At 39.4% G+C, this 16,445-nt stretch overlaps 1 protein-coding gene across 4 annotated transcripts in view; it reads left to right on the forward strand.

Annotated features, from left to right (window-relative positions):
* The window catches only part of LOC127413316 (gamma-aminobutyric acid receptor subunit alpha-2-like), a 280,046-nt gene that overhangs the window by 157,520 nt on the left and 106,081 nt on the right, over positions 1-16,445 (forward strand). For all 4 annotated transcript variants that reach the window (XM_051650347.1, XM_051650346.1, XM_051650348.1 and 1 more), the window contains exon 8: positions 8,204-8,356. In XM_051650347.1, the coding sequence (XP_051506307.1) occupies positions 8,204-8,356 (153 nt within the window). The remainder of the gene's footprint in view (positions 1-8,203; positions 8,357-16,445) is intronic.

Raw genomic sequence — 16,445 nt, forward strand, 5'->3', positions numbered from 1 at the left:
GCCTCTCCAGTGTGTCCAATGTGCCGAATTCCGGACAATTGACACCATGTAGTGAATAATCATGCCGTGCAGTGCCTTTGATGTTGCATCACTTTTGATCTCTGGCTAGCGAGATACTATATTTGCACAGAAGTGAGTGAGATAATGCTGTTTTGGTCTGAGTACTGTTAGTAATAGGTTTAGGGTTTGGGTTTGGACAATATTTAAGGAATAGCCTAGGTTCAATACAAATTAATTGCACAACAATACAATTACACAACAGCAATTGTGGCCAAATGTTGATTACCACAAACATTTATTTTGACTCCTTTTCTTTAAAAAAAGAAAAATCTTACAGTGAGGCACTTACGATGGAAGTGAATGCGGCCAATCCGTAAACGTTAAAATACTCACTGTTTAAAACGTATAGCCATCAGACGTAAAAAACGATGTGTGTTAACATGATTTGAGTGTGATAATCTTTTCTGTACAAAGTTATAGCCAAGGCTGTAAACTAAAAAGACCATCAAAATAAAGCTGTTTTTGGTCTCTGTTATGGTTAGAATTAAGTTTAGGGTTTGGGATAGGGTTTTGACTATATTAATGTAATTATTACTTAAATGTTTCTGAAAATTGGACATGCTGTGCCTTTCACGTTATATCCATTCAAAGTGGAATAAAAAAAAAACACAATTTTGGTCTCATTACAGTTGCGCAAGTGCACAACTCTAGTTCAAGCCCCGGCCACTGGAGGGTATTTTGGAGCCTAGATCGATTTTAGAGGCAAAACATTCAACATCAGTGGCAGACGAGGTGAGATATTTTGATATAAATATATTTTATTCAGTACAGAACATATTTATTTCCAATATACGACTTGACTCAAAATGATTCCAGTTGAGTTTGACGTTAGCATTTTCACAGATTGTGAGGATGTGTTTCCACCTTATTTAGCAGCATAAATCAAGCAAACTTTTTACTATTTTGAATCCTTTAATTATTTTGTGTAAATTTAAAACATTATGCTTTGTCTTATATTACCCTGAAATTAATAGTTAAAAAATAAAAAAAATAGGTTATCACAATACCGATGGGGTTTCTAATACAGCTACTGAGGTAGTGACTTAAATCTGGCATCTTCTCTCCACTGCTCTCTATTTTTTTCCTCATGTGGATAGTCATGGAAATGTAATAGTGGATTTTTTTCTTTTGCTGTTGGAGCAAATAGCTAAGCAAAAATAATATCTGCTATGGTCTCCCTTCATCCCCTATAGAAATTTACCCTCCAAAAGAGTGCCTGTTGGTTCCGGAAGTTTCCCATTCATGTTTTCCTATTGACTTTTCAGAAAATCTTTCATAAGAGTTCTAAACCCTGATCCAAACCATCCATCTCCGAGGTGAATCACAACTTTACAAACTTTGATTTGAAGCAAAAAAGTATTTGAAAATCGGACAAAAAGACAAAGGTACAAGACTGTGTACTTACCGTTTTTCATGAGGGCACGGACTACAATCCCATGAAGCATTGAGAATGACATAATCAGATAAATCGATGGAAATATATAAAACTATTGATTTTAGGTTGTTGATTATAAGTATAGAAACAATATATTTGATGTTTATTGCAGTATATACTAATAAATAAGTAGTTTGAGGTTGAAGGAAAACTGACTCTAATGCATCATTCATAGTGTGTCATGAAAGTGGACGGTCTCTTCTGGGCTTTTTTCACAGGCTTGCTTGGCTGCTGTTCTCTGATTGGTGGATCTTTCACTGCTGTACCATGGGTAGTGTAGTTGTTGACCAGGAATTCCACTATTAAATGTGATTTTTATACAATGAAGTTGAAATAATGATGACTGATGGCTTCAACAGAAGCATAAACCATGATTAGCAACCTCGGAGCGCACGGTACGTCTGTCTTTAGAGGTTTATAAGTTATTTATATGTTTATATTAAAAATCAGTTCACACATGGAAAATATTAATACAATTTTTATTTACAGAACCAGACTGTTGTGCTCTATAGTGTACTTCTGTGTTACAAAAGCAAATGTGAAAAGGGTCTGTTGTCGTTGTTGTTCCCCTGAGATCAGTTTGGATGGTGGACATGGTGAGAAATGTTGATTATAAATATATTTAATTCAGTGCAGAAAAGTGTATTTATGTTCAAAATACGACTAGACTCAAAATTGTTGTAAGAAAAATGTAAGCATGATGCTAAGCTAACAATGCAAACTCTAATAAGCATGGAATTAATTTTGTATTTACTTAGCCAATATGGCGGACGAAGTCTGAAAAATGTCCATTTATTTTTTTCACTGAGAACGGCTCAATGCATTCTGCAGGGTTCCAACAGTCATGGAAAATTGTAAAGGGAATTTTTAATTTGTGATTTTTAGGCCTGGAAAAGGAATGGAAATTTCTGAAGTGAATATACTTTTTTTTTCTAGTTTTCCTCTGCTTAAAAATATATCTTATCTTAAAATAAAATATCTCTTATCTTAAATATCTAAGCTCTTGTGTAGAGTAAATCTTGCAAGCAAACCAAACTAATTTCTGATTTTTGTGCAAATTACTATTTTGAGTGAATAAATAAGTCAAAGCCATTAACAAATTGGTCTGAATCCAGTAAACCCAAATGACTGGAATGGACATCGAGAAGTCATGTTATTTAATTGGTCAAAAAGGGTGGGAACCCTGATTCTGCTTTTGCCTTGTGCTTGAAATATACATGCAATAATGCCTTAGGCCACATTCACACTAATCTAATTTCAATGAAAATTTCATTTTCAGTTTTCTAACATCATTGTTTTCCAAAGTATAGTATGCGGTAATTGATTTTTGAAGCACTCCATTTTTGGAGGAGGAAAACGCTGTTCTAGTATGGATGTGAAGTGTAAACAGGTTGCCAGTTCACTAGGTTTAGAACAGGGCTATTGTCTTTCTCCACAGGTATCTTTGTTAAATACTTGCACGTTATTTGTATTATTCAGTAGAAACATATTCACACATACAGTGCACTCTCTTCTACAATACACATTTACATTTCATCATCCTGTTCCTCTGGTGGACTGCGGTTAATTTAATTAAGCAGACGTGGTGCTCAGAATGCTCAACCTCATTTTTCCCACTGCTTATTTTTCCCACTGCCACTCCCTGCTGAGCTAACAGGCCGCAGCACTCACAAAAAGAGGAAACAAATGCAATTCAAGAAAGCAAAGAGTGGTTTTTACAGGATTAGAGCTGGCAAAAAATCCTTTCTGTGCTTCCTCTGCAGAAAGGAAAGGAGACCCCCCCACACACACACACACACCCACCCCTCTGCCAAGTGGCATCAAAATGGCATCCTCCACCACCATGCAAAGGAGCCAGACAGATTTCTCTGTTGCCATAGGCAACCTATGTCTTCCTCCATCTCTCGCTTTTGCCCCCCTCTCTTTCCTCGTGGGCCGCTCGCCTCTCTGCTTTCAGGCGGTTTGCCACATTTGTATGTCTCTGTGAGCGTTTGGGATAATACTGTGAGATAACGAGGTTAAAAATGCTTATGTCGAGGAGATTTTCTATTCTGTATGTCTTCGTCTTTCCCCATTTTGCTCCATAACAAACTGCCTCTGTAGAGTCAGTTCACACTGACCTGATCTTCTCATCCAGGGTTTCATGGGATGAGGTGTAATTGTGGGGTTCCTGTAAGAGCTTCCATCTTATAATTACGTTTATCTGTTCTCCTTCTGCTTTGTGAGATTAGCTTGTTGAGAATATTCTCTGTCTTAATACACGTTTCATAATCCTGCAATTTGATGTTCTATTTACAGCCTCTTTTCTTCACCTGGCCCCATTTTACACACTCTTTTCTTCAGGTTTCTCATCAGGATGCAAAATTTGCTCCTTTTGTACCACAACTGCTGATAACGGGTGTATGGTACAATTTACAAGCCATAAATATTTCTTACTGATTTTGCATTATTTCATTAATATTGACATTTTGTTTTCTCAAAGGAATTATTTACTCTAGTTGTTTTTTCCTTGCACATATTTTGAAGTATATTTATCAGATAATATATTTTTTCTTTGCAATTGTAGCAGTGATTAGGGTGAAAACAGCATTTAAACAGATACATGTACACTAAATACAACCAATAAAACTACCAAACAAAACTATCTTTTTGTTCCTCTCCTGCCAGTGGTCTCTCAATGCAAATGGACTCACTTCAGCCTTTTGCTTCAGGGGGCAAACTTACATCCAATATCTATATACACTGATGAGCCAAAACATTATGACCACTCACAGGTGAAGCGAATAATGTTGATCATCTCCTAACGAGGCCACATGTCAAGGTCTGGGTAGATAAGTTCTCGTAGTAAACGTGTTGAATGCAGGAGAAATGGGCAGGAGTAAAGACCTGAGTGACTTTGACCCAGTCGTCAGGCCATAACAGTTTGACCCTTGTCAGAGCATCTCTGAAATGGCAAGGCTTGTGGGGTGCTCCCAGTCAGCAGTGGTGAGTACCTATCGACAGTGGTCTGAGGAGGGACAAACCACAAACCGGCAACAGGGTGCTGGGCGCCCAAGGCTCATCGATGTGTGAGGGCGACGAAGGCTATCCCGTCTGGTCCGAACCGACAAAATGTCGACTGTGGCACAAGTCACAGAAAATTTTAATGATGGTTACGGGAGGAACGTGTCACAGCACACAGTGCATTGCACCCTGCTGCGTATGGGGCTGCGTCACCGCAGACCAGTCAGAGTGTCCATGATGACCCCTGTCCACCATTGAAAGAGCCTACATTGGGCATGCTAGCATCGGAACTGGACCTAGGAGCAGTGGAAGAAGGTCGCCTGGTCTGATGAGTCCCGTTTTCTTTTACATCAAGTGTGCACCATTTACCTGGAGAAGTCATGGCACCAGGATGCACTGTGGAAAGACGATGGAGGGAGTGTGATGCTATGGGCAATGTTCTGCTGGGAAACCCTGGGTCCGGCCATTCATGTGGACGTCAATTTGACATGTGTCTCCTACCTAAACATTGTTGCAGACCAGGTACATCCCTTCATGGCAATGGTATTGCCTGATAGCAGTGGCCTCTTTCAGCAGGATAATGCGCCCTGCCACACAGCACACATTGTTCGGGAATGGTTTGAGGAACATGTCAAAGATTTCAAGGTGTTGCCCTGGCCTCCAAATTCCCCAGATCTCAACCCGACTGAGCATCTTTGGGATGTGCTGGACCAACAAGTCCGATCCACGGCAGCTCCACCTCACATCTAACAGGACTTGAAGGATCTGCTGCTAATGGCTTGGTGCCAGATACCACAGGACACCTTTAGGGGTCTTGTAGAGTCCAATGCTTGGCGGGTCGGCGCTGTTTTGGCAGCACATGGAGGACAAACAGCGTATTAGGTCATAGTGTTTTGGCTCATTGGTTTACAATTACAATTTATATTCTATTTAACAATTTATATATATACTGTATATAAAACAGATATAAAACAGTCCTCGAATCTAATTGGATGAGAGGTGTTCCTTGAGTGCTGATATACAGTAGAAGTCATAACAGCATTGGGATGCTTTACTGTTTGAATCACTCTGCTTGTGTTGGTGGTGTTCCATCCAAACCAGAGTAATGAGAGCAGTACAGTGTGCTAGAAGTAGATTTTGATTTATCCCTGTGACATTACAAATTTACGCCAGGAGATCGCAACAAATTAACTTTTTAAATGTGTTATGAGTGAGTTTCCGTTGAGAGAACATCGAGAAAATAGCATGAATTTGATGAATTGCATTATCTTCAGGAAGCTAACATATATTACAATGTCAAAGTAAGAGTTCCCCAAGAAATTTGCAAGAATAACCTGCCATCCTCCATGTTTTCTCTCTAACAACCAAACATTTGAACATGGCATACTCATAATTACTTCACCATGGCTTGGAAAGCGGGGTAATACCACACTACTGCTGAGTAATAGAGTTAAAGCCACATGAAATCAAAACTTAAATTTTGATTTTAGTCCATATCTATTAGCTTTAAGGCCATCTTCTGTATATGCTTGTGTACTTCTAAACATTGACACAATTTGTTTTTAGAAGATATAAGCATTTAAATTCTGCAGCCTCTGTCTTTCGGCTGAAAAGTCTCTGGAACACCATGATGTCACATAGAGGTTGAGAAACCTTGTCCAATCAAATAATTTCTAGAATGAGACCGCACTCTCCCCCTACAACTGTTCAGCACGTCTGGCTGTGTTCTAATTGCTGCTGATCATACCTGCGCAGGGCACTTCGAAGGGAGCACAATCCATATTGTAGGTCACTCCATACAGAATTTTCAGAAAGAAGAGTTCTGACTGACCGTTATCACCTTTCAGTTATCTGAAGCTCTCACAGTGGAAGGTTATTGTCTTCAAAGGGATTAGAGCATAGGGATCATCACTTGTGAATGGAATGCACCAATGTGGGAGCTGGATGCGAGGAAAGTTGCTTGAGTTTATTTATATTTTTTGTGCAGCCGGAGGTTTCTTGGGATGTACAGATTGAGTAAGTTTTCATTATTCTTTATATTTAGTGTATTGTGACTCAAAACATAGATATACTGTATTATCTTTTACTCGCTTGTTTTTCATTCATCTACATTGGACTTGCACAATGTCTCCAGCTTCATCGTAAGCAAAGACCTCTGTGCTGTGCGCGTTTGTGGGCTGGTTATGGATTAATGTTGTCAGTTAGACCGTCGTTCGGTTCTCAAGTGTTTGGAAAAGCTGGCTGGTATTGAGATCGCTTTTCAAGTTTACCCTGTAAGCGGCTCCGACACGAGCAGTATGGTGGAAAGGGGTATGTTTGTGTTGCTCAAACGCTAAAGCATATTGGCTATTTTAAAAAATGAGACAAGTCATTCAATATGTCCTGCCCCCACTTCCTGTTTCAGTTAGAAATACATCAAAACACCAAGTCGAACTGCGCTCATCAAGACACTTCACAGGGACTTTAAATTAACAGCTTCAGCATTATTACTGGTCACTGCTTGAGATGAAGGTAATCACACATGCTCAGTTTCTCTCTTTCTCTCTCTCTCACTCATGCACACACACAACCTTGTTACTCCAATATCTTCATAGAAACAGCCCAAGCCATCATTACGAGTCTTAAAGGGACACTTTCAAATTAGTCGTGGTTGCTTGGGTGCATTTTTCGAATTAACAAGGGCAACTTTGTCTGTTTTTAAGCAAGACCCTGAATTTGTGGGGTAAGAAAGTAGTTCCACACACAAGAGGGTTTTAAATGCAATCGTGCTGTTTTGTCCATATATATAAACTGTGCCGCCATGCTGACATACAGACACAATAGTACTCTTGCTTGTTTGATATATATATATATATATATGTATTAGAGCTGTCTATTTAACGGGTTAAATCAGTGCGATTAATCATATAAAAAATAATGTTTTAGAAAAATTAACACAATTAATCATGTCCCTGGACCGTAATAAAGAATATTCCTTCCATCTGAGCATAGAGTACCACCTGTTTTCTTCAGGGGGCACTAAGCGAAACTCGCTGTACAGGCAACATGCAGCTTATACAGTGAACAAACCGCACACACCGACAGCAGACAACATAAGATGAGAACATGTTCTTGCGTTCAAACACAGCTTGATGGAGCACTAATCCGAAGGCAGGGATCTCAAGACGTGTTTTTCAGAGTTTCAAACTCTGTTAACTTGACACAGCGACTTAAAAACTGTATGTTTATGATACAACGCTGACACAACTGAGACCCTCCAAAAGGAACCATCTGATGCAGATAAACACCCTTAAACAAGCCTCATAATAAATCTCGGACTGATTGACAAATTCAGTTGCAAAATGGATTGCTATGAAGTATAGGCTTATGTTCAATAGAATGTAAATAAACAATATTTTGCATTCTGCAGCCACTTTTTGTATTGTCTTTTTTTAATGCTTCACTTGTGTGCCAAAATAATGTAATGCATTTTAATTATCTGTATTATTATTTTTTTTATAATATATTTTATTTATAATTATTTAAATCTAACTATTTATGATTATCTTATTATCTTTATATAAATTATATATATATATAAACCATATATAATGTTGTAATTGCTGAAAGAGTTGGTTTTGTTAACTCAACAAAGTCCATTTTTACTTGCGAGTGGTGAGTGACAGTTTTGGATGGTGTTTCATATAATTCTCTTTTTGTCCACAGGTGAGTACACAGTGATGACGGCTCACTTCCATCTGAAGAGGAAGATTGGTTATTTTGTGATTCAGACGTACCTGCCGTGCATCATGACCGTCATCCTGTCCCAGGTGTCCTTTTGGCTGAACCGAGAGTCCGTTCCGGCTCGGACCGTGTTCGGTGAGTTTACAACCAGATCACATTCACTCACAGATGAATTACGTAGTTTTAGGCTAATTTCAAATGCAAATTTGTACACTAATTTAAAGGAAACATTTACCCAAAATGTTTTTAGTTATGTCATCATTTACTCACCCTTATGTCATTGCAAACCTGTATGCTGTTATTTTAAGTTGGTATACATGCAAAAAAAAAAAAAAAGTAAAACAAAAATGGGTTAATCTTTATGTATCTCTTTTCCATATGACAGAATGTTGACCATAGTATTTTTTTTTTTTTTTAAAGCACCATAATTGTGCGCTATATTCCAAGTCTTCTGAAGTCATGCAATAGCTTTGTGTGAGGAACCAGACACAATTTAGGTTGTTATATGGTTCTTCAGAGAGGCTAAATGTTCTTGATATTACACTACATGTTCTTCAGATCATCCAGTTGGTTTCTTGGTTGTTCAAAACCCCAGTACATGTTGTTTTTTTTTTTTTTTGTTTGTTTTTTTTTTTGTGGAACTTTTGTAGGTTATCTATCACATTAGATCATTTGTTTAAATCCTTTTTAGGTTCTGATAGGACATTTTATTTTTAAGAGTGTACAGTCATCCCAATATCATTTAAATATTGTTCGTGGAATCGCCTTGTTTACAATGTATTGAAATCAGTTGAAATGTGAATAGAATGGTTGAGAGAACTTAAGAATCTGATGTCAAGTTTTGTTAGGGGATTTTATGATGAGCTGAAACTAAGAAAAGCTGTTAATTTATTAAATTTGACAGAATAATGGAGGGATAAGGTCACATTGAGAAGAATAAAGGTTTGATCTGAGATTAGAATTGGTATGGCTGAGATTTAGAAGGAAATTTAGAGGGAAGTATACAATATAGTGCATATCTTTAAAAAAAAAAGAAATAAATCATTCAGAAATGTTCATGGTATTGATACGGTTTGCAAGGTAGGGAAAACAGCTCATGAGGAAAAACAAATCTTAGTTACGATAGTTACACATTACTTTCCTTGGGGAAAATAAAGAGAAACTTCTAATTGGTTTTGGCCATCTTTAGAATGAAAAACATGCTGAAAAGTTTTTGTCATTGTTTTTTTAAAGACTTCAGTGAATCTCACATCTGAGCATGTGAAGGCTATATAAGAAAATGACACAAAAATACTGTGTTCTAATGAAATACAACACAATGCTGTTTGTATTTATGTTGGAAAAAACAAAATTATGTTTAGTTTTGGTGAAAGAAACATTTAATTCCATGACCACTTTAGTAACCCCTCGAACAACTGTAGACTGTTTTAACCATATAACTATACTGCAGTGACATACACTGATCAGACACAACATTAAAACAACCTGCCTAATTTTGTGTAGGCCCCCCTCGTGCCGCCAAAACAGCGCCAACACGCACGATTTTCATGCACAACAGTCTCTAGAATTTACTCTGAATAGTGCCAAAAACAAAAACATCCAGTGAGCGGCAGTTCTGTGTATGGAAATGCCTTGTTGATGAGAGAGGTCAACAGAGAATGGCCAGACTGGTTCGAACTGACAAAGTCTACAGTAACTCAGATAACTGCTCTGTACAGTTGTGGTGAGAAGAAAAGCATCTTAGAATGCTATTCTGAGATGCTGGCTGGCGCTGTTTTGGTGGCACGAGGTGGACCTACACAAAATTAGGCAGGTGGTTTTGATGTTGTGGCTGATCGGTGTACTGTACAGCTAAAGATGCTAAAATGACCGTCACGCCAGGAGCGATTCTAGGATTTCAGTGTGCACATTTGATGTATTTCATAGTGTTTTTCTTTTAAACTGTGTTCACATCATTCAAGATAAGCCATCTAATATTCATTCAGAATAGTGTAATTTTCTATAATAAACAATTATATTGTTTTAAAAATTACCTAAACTGCTTGAAGAACCACAGACATAGACAAACTATGTATTATCGTAACTGTCTATTTACTGGCAACACGTTTCACCTGTCCAAATCATTCATTTTTTGTTCTCCAATTATTAACAAAAATGATAGCACATGAATCAATAATTCCACAACTTCAATTGATCAGAATGAGCTTTTTGCCAAGTGTGCTCACATACACAAATACATTTTTTTTTTTGGTGATAGGAGAAACAAGCAAGTGCACACAGAACATTACAGTGAGGCAGAGAATATAAAACAAGGTTAGAGTGTAAATAGACATAGAAAAAGTAGGACATATAACATAGAATGGCATATGTACATGTGCAAGTGGTAAAATATGTGCAAGGTAGGGGTATGTACAGTTACTGAATTAAATATGAGTGAATTTACATACAGGTGCATCTCAATAAATTAGAATGTCGTGGAAAAGTTCATTTATTTCAGTAATTCAACTCAAATTGTGAAACTCGTGTATTAAATAAATTCAATGCACACAGACTGAAGTAGTTTAAGTCTTTGGTTCTTTTAATTGTGATGATTTTGGCTCACATTTAACAAAAACCCACCAATTCACTATCTCAAAAAATTAGAATATGGTGACATGCCAATCAGCCAATCAACTCAAAACACCTGCAAAGGTTTCCTGAGCCTTCAAAATGGTCTCTCAGTTTGGTTCACTAGGCTACACAATCATGGGGAAGACTGCTGAACTGACAGTTGTCCAGAAGACAATCATTGACACCCTTCACAAGGAGGGTAAGCCACAAACATTCATTGCCAAAGAAGCTGGCTGTTCACAGAGTGCTGTATCCAAGCATGTTAACAGAAAGTTGAGTGGAAGGAAAAAGTGTGGAAGAAAAAGATGCACAACCAACCGAGAGAACCGCAGCCTTATGATTGTCAAGCAAAATCGATTCAAGAATTTGGGTGAACTTCACAAGGAATGGACTGAGGCTGGGGTCAAGGCATCAAGAGCCACCACACACAGACGTGTCAAGGAATTTGGCTACAGTTGTCGTATTCCTCTTGTTAAGCCACTCCTGAACCACAGGCAACGTCAGAGGCGTCTTACCTGGGCTAAGGAGAAGAAGAACTGGACTGTTGCCCAGTGGTCCAAAGTCCTCTTTTCAGATGAGAGCAAGTTTTGTATTTCATTTGGAAACCAAGGTCCTAGAGTCTGGAGGAAGGGTGGAGAAGCTCATAGCCCAAGTTGCTTGAAGTCCAGTGTTAAGTTTCTACAGTCTGTCATGATTTGGGGTGCAATGTCATCTGCTGGTGTTGGTCCATTGTGTTTTTTTGAAAACCAAAGTCACTGCACCCGTTTACCAAGTAAGTAAGTTTTGGAGCACTTCATGCTTCCTTCTGCTGACCAGCTTTTTAAAGATGCTGATTTCATTTTCCAGCAGGATTTGGCACCTGCCCACACTGCCAAAAGCACCAAAAGTTGTTTAAATGACCATGGTGTTGGTGTGCTTGACTGGCCAGCAAACTCACCACACCTGAACCCCATAGAGAATCTATGGGGTATTGTCAAGAGGAAAATGAGAAACAAGAGACCAAAAAATGCAGATGAGCTGAAGGCCACTGTCAAAGAAACCTGGGCTTCCACACCACCTCAGCAGTGCCACAAACTGATCACCTCCATGCCACGCCGAATTGAGGCAGTAATTAAAGCAAAAGGAGCCCCTACCAAGTATTGAGTACATATACAGTAAATGAACATACTTTCCAGAAGGCCAACAATTCACTAAAAATGTTTTTTTTTTTTTTTTGGTCTTATGATGTATTCTAATTTTTTGAGATAGTGAATTGGTGGGTTTTTGTTAAATGTGAGCCAAAATCATCACAATTAAAAGAACCAAAGACTTAAACTACTTCAGTCTGTGTGCACTGAATTTATTTAATACACAAGTTTCACAATTTGAGTTGAATTACTGAAATAAATGAACTTTTCCATGACATTCTAATTTATTGAGATGTACCTGTATGTACATGAGATATTTATTTACATTATTGCACTCTGGGGAGTCCTGAAGGCAGTTTAATTGTTCATGTGGTAAATGGCCTGAGGGTATAAACTGTTCTTGTGCCTGATTGTCCTGGCGCTGAGTGCTCTGAAGCGCCGGGCAGAGGGCAACAGTTCAAAAAGAGAGTGGGCAGGGTGTGTGGGGTCCAGAGTGATTCTACCTGCACGTTTCCCCACCCTGGACACGTACAGGTCTTGGAGGGTGGGCAGGGGGGCACCAATAATCCTCTCAGCCAGACTGTCCGTTGTTGTTTCCTTATGTCTGATTTGGTGGCTGAACCAAACCAGACAGTTATAGATGTACACAGGACAGACTCAATGATGGCTGAGTAGAACTGAGTCAGCAGCTCCAGTGGCAGGTTGAACTTCCTCAGCTGGCTAAGGAAGTACAACCTCTGCTGAGCCTTCTTCACAATGGAGTCTATGTGGGTGTCCCACTTCAGGTCCTGAGAGATGGAAGAGCCCAGGAACATGAATGACTCCACTGCTGCCACAGTGCTGTTCAGGATGGGAAAGGGGGTGATTTCTCCTGAAGTCCACCATCATCTCCACTGTTTTGAGCATGTTTAGCTCAAGGTTGTTGTGACTGCACCAGATTGCCAGTTGTTGAACCTCCCATCTGTATGCAGACTCGTCACTGTCGCGGATGAGGCCAATGACCATGGTGTCATCTGCAAACTTCAGGAGCTTGACAGAGAGGTCCTTTGCAGTGCAGTCATTCGTGTACAGGGGGAAGAGCAGTGGAGAGAGAACGCATCCCTGAGGAGCACCAGTGCTAATAGTGAAGGTCCCGGATGTGATTTTCCCTAGTCTCACTAGCTGCTGCCTATCTGTCAGAAAGCTGTTGATCCCCCAACAGATTGTGGATGGCACAGAGAGCTGGGTCACTTTGGTTGAGAGAAGAACAGGCATGATGTATTGAAGGCTGTACTGAAGTCCACAAATAGGATCCTTGCATAAGTCCCAGGTCTGTCGAGGTGTTGCAGGAAATAATGCAGTCCCATGTTGACAGCATCATCCACAGACCTGTTTGCTCAGTTAGCAAACTGAAGGGGGTCTAGCAGGGGTCCAGTGATTGTCATTCAAGTAGGCCAAAACCAGTCTCTCAAATGACTTCATGACCACCGATGTGAGCGACAGGTCTGTAGTCATTAAGTCCTGTGATTTGGTTTTTTGGGGGGACTGGAATGATGGTGGAGCATTTGAAGCATCAGGGAACTTCACACTGCTCCAGTGATCTATTGAAGATCTGTGTGAAGATGTGGGTCAGCTGGTCAGTGCAGACTTTCAGACAGGCAGGTGAGACACCGTCTGGGCCTGAAGCTTTCCTAGTCTTTTGTTTCTGGAAGACCCGGCACACATCCTCCTCACAGACCATAAGTGCATGTTGAGTAGCAGGAGGGGGGAGGAGGGGGGTTCAAGGAGGTGTTAGTGTGTGTGTGAAGTGAAGATCAGAGTGGGGGATGGACGTGAGACTGGGCTTTTCAAACCTGCAGCAAAACGCATTCAGTTCATCAGCCATTTGTTGATTCTCTACAGAGCGAGGAAGGGATGTCTTATACTCGGTAATGCTTTTAAGGCCTTTCCACCCAGATGCAGGATTGTTGGCTGAAAACTGTTTTTTCAGCTTTTCAGAGTAGCTTCTTAGTCAGTGTGTTTCTGACCTGGTTGTACAATATTGTATCCCCACTTCTGTAAGAATCCTCTTTGGCATGACAAAGCTGAAGATTTATACTTTATTAAAATAATTCAGCAGAGTGTTTAAGAATTATAGGCGTTTTCCCCACAAATGACAACAAAGCATGGCTATCAATTTGTGAACTGTTGTGCATGCTATATATGAAAGCTATACAAAAAAGACAACAATAACCCCATTTCCACTTACAATCCTGGTACTTTTCCCTTAGTAACTTTCTTGATGAGAACTCTTACAAGGAACGGGACACCCATGGAGACATTTCTTTTCTTGCATTTGCACTCACAAAAGTAACCCCCATAGAGACGTCATCTAGTATCAACCATCTTTCTTCTGATGTTTCTGCACGCGTGATTCAATAGCAACGACAACAAATTCAACAACACTGATGGAGGATGCCAGGATCGGAGTTACACTTTTGTTAGGGCTGTTTTACACAAACTTTGGCTGCATCAGAAAACATAGGAAGTTGCCTAATCAGTTAATGGTTTAAACAACAGTGTTTTTGCATGAATGTAACTCTGAACAGTTTAAAAAGCACCTTATTTCATCTCACCTCCTTATACAGCCTCCAAGGCAACATTTTACAGTTTTTAGATGCAGCCTGTGTCTTCAGGTTACAGTTTACACTGCGTGCTCCCTGCTGCAGCCGGAGTGAGAGATGAGATGAGATGAGGTGCTATACTCAGCGGACAACATGTTGAAAACACACTATAAACATATTTATCAACACAATCTTTTACAATAAAGGCTTCTAAGACTCAACATAAATTACTTTATTGAACTACTTATTCACTGACTTTAAAAAGGCATCTTGATGCATGTTAACCATGTAGCAATATTTACCCTATATAGGAACTGTAGTTCCTCAGGTGTGAAAACAACGAAAAGTACTAGTCCCAAATTAACACTTCCCTCCTCTCTTTCAGTCAGTCAACAGACGCTGATCCTCACTTGTTCATGAATTGTTTCGTTGAAACTCAAATGACCAACTGGTTCAGTGAAGGGGCATATTCTTTCAGTGGGTCAAACCAGTGATATGCTCCTTCACAGCCCATACTCAATTGCTATTGGTTCGCACTATTCACCTTATGCGCCAGAGAAACTAGTGCGCGGCTATCTTAAAAATGTTGTCTTTGAACTTCTTTCTGGTCTAGCATTTTCTATATAGATATCTATGGTGTTGATGTCAAAGTGTAATTGGCTATAGAAATGGATTTACAGGTTATAGAGTTGCCAAATGGTATCATGTGTATTTTACAGTTTTTCCTCAATCGCTTTGGCACATTTACTGAAACAAACTTACAATTGTCAAAATTCTAAGTACAATCCTCACATCACGTGGTACATTCAGCACACCACTCTATGTGACCTGCAAAAGGTGATTACTCAAATTAACTCATGTTTCAAATGTAAATAAATCCATCAATGAATAAATCATTGTCATCAAAACAAAAGGTTCCTTTATCACTGCTTAGACCAAGACAGTCAAAATTCAAAGACATCTTGTCAAATGACAGTGTACTCTGAAAGTGTGATAGTTACCCACTATGTAATATTGTCCAATTGCTAACATTGTATATGTAGGCAGCTGAATATTGACGTCAAAAAGTCATGGCACACACACTATACTTTCAACAAAACATTTATTCAAACATTTCTCATCATTGTATGTACACACTTTACAGCCAACCGAAAATACGTAAAGAAAGCTCGTACAGAAAAAAAATATATACAACAGCAAAATTCAGGATATACAATATGTGCAAGAAAAAGAAAATATGCTGCAAGTTCATCAACCTCATGGGTCTTCCAATCTCTCCTCTCTGTCTGGCCACAACATTTCATCTACATCACACCCGATATCCTCCCTTGCAATGCAACGAGTGAAAAATCTTTTGGCATGACGCAGCCACCCCCTACAACAATCTACTGTGATATCCTCATAACCAGCATCCATTGCACCCAGTAAGGACAACTGGTCATGAGGATGGTGATCATAGACCTTCCATCTCCATGCAGAAAAGAACTCCTCAATGGGATTTAGGAATAGGGAGTATGGTGAGAGAAACTCCATCAAAAAACGTGGGTGGGCAACAAACCATTCCCTGACTGTATTTGAACGATGGAAACTTACGTTGTCCCAAACTATAACATACATTGGCAAGTCATTTCTTACCAACCCCCTCTCATTCTCAGGAATGAGATCCCTGTAAAGAGTTTCCAGGAAATTGAAATATTGTGTGTTATAGGGCCCAATGATGGGAATGTTGCTGAGTACACCATTACCACATATGGCAGCACACATTGTAATGTTCCCTCCATGCTGGCATGGCACATCAACAGTGGCTCGGTGACCAATAATATTATGGCCACATCTCCTGACTTTGGTCAAGTTGAATCCTGCCTCACCAACATACACAAAAATGTGTGGTGATTCATCAGCCTC

Source organism: Myxocyprinus asiaticus, chromosome 22 (assembly GCF_019703515.2).
Source record: "Myxocyprinus asiaticus isolate MX2 ecotype Aquarium Trade chromosome 22, UBuf_Myxa_2, whole genome shotgun sequence".
NCBI lineage: Eukaryota > Metazoa > Chordata > Actinopteri > Cypriniformes > Catostomidae > Myxocyprinus > Myxocyprinus asiaticus.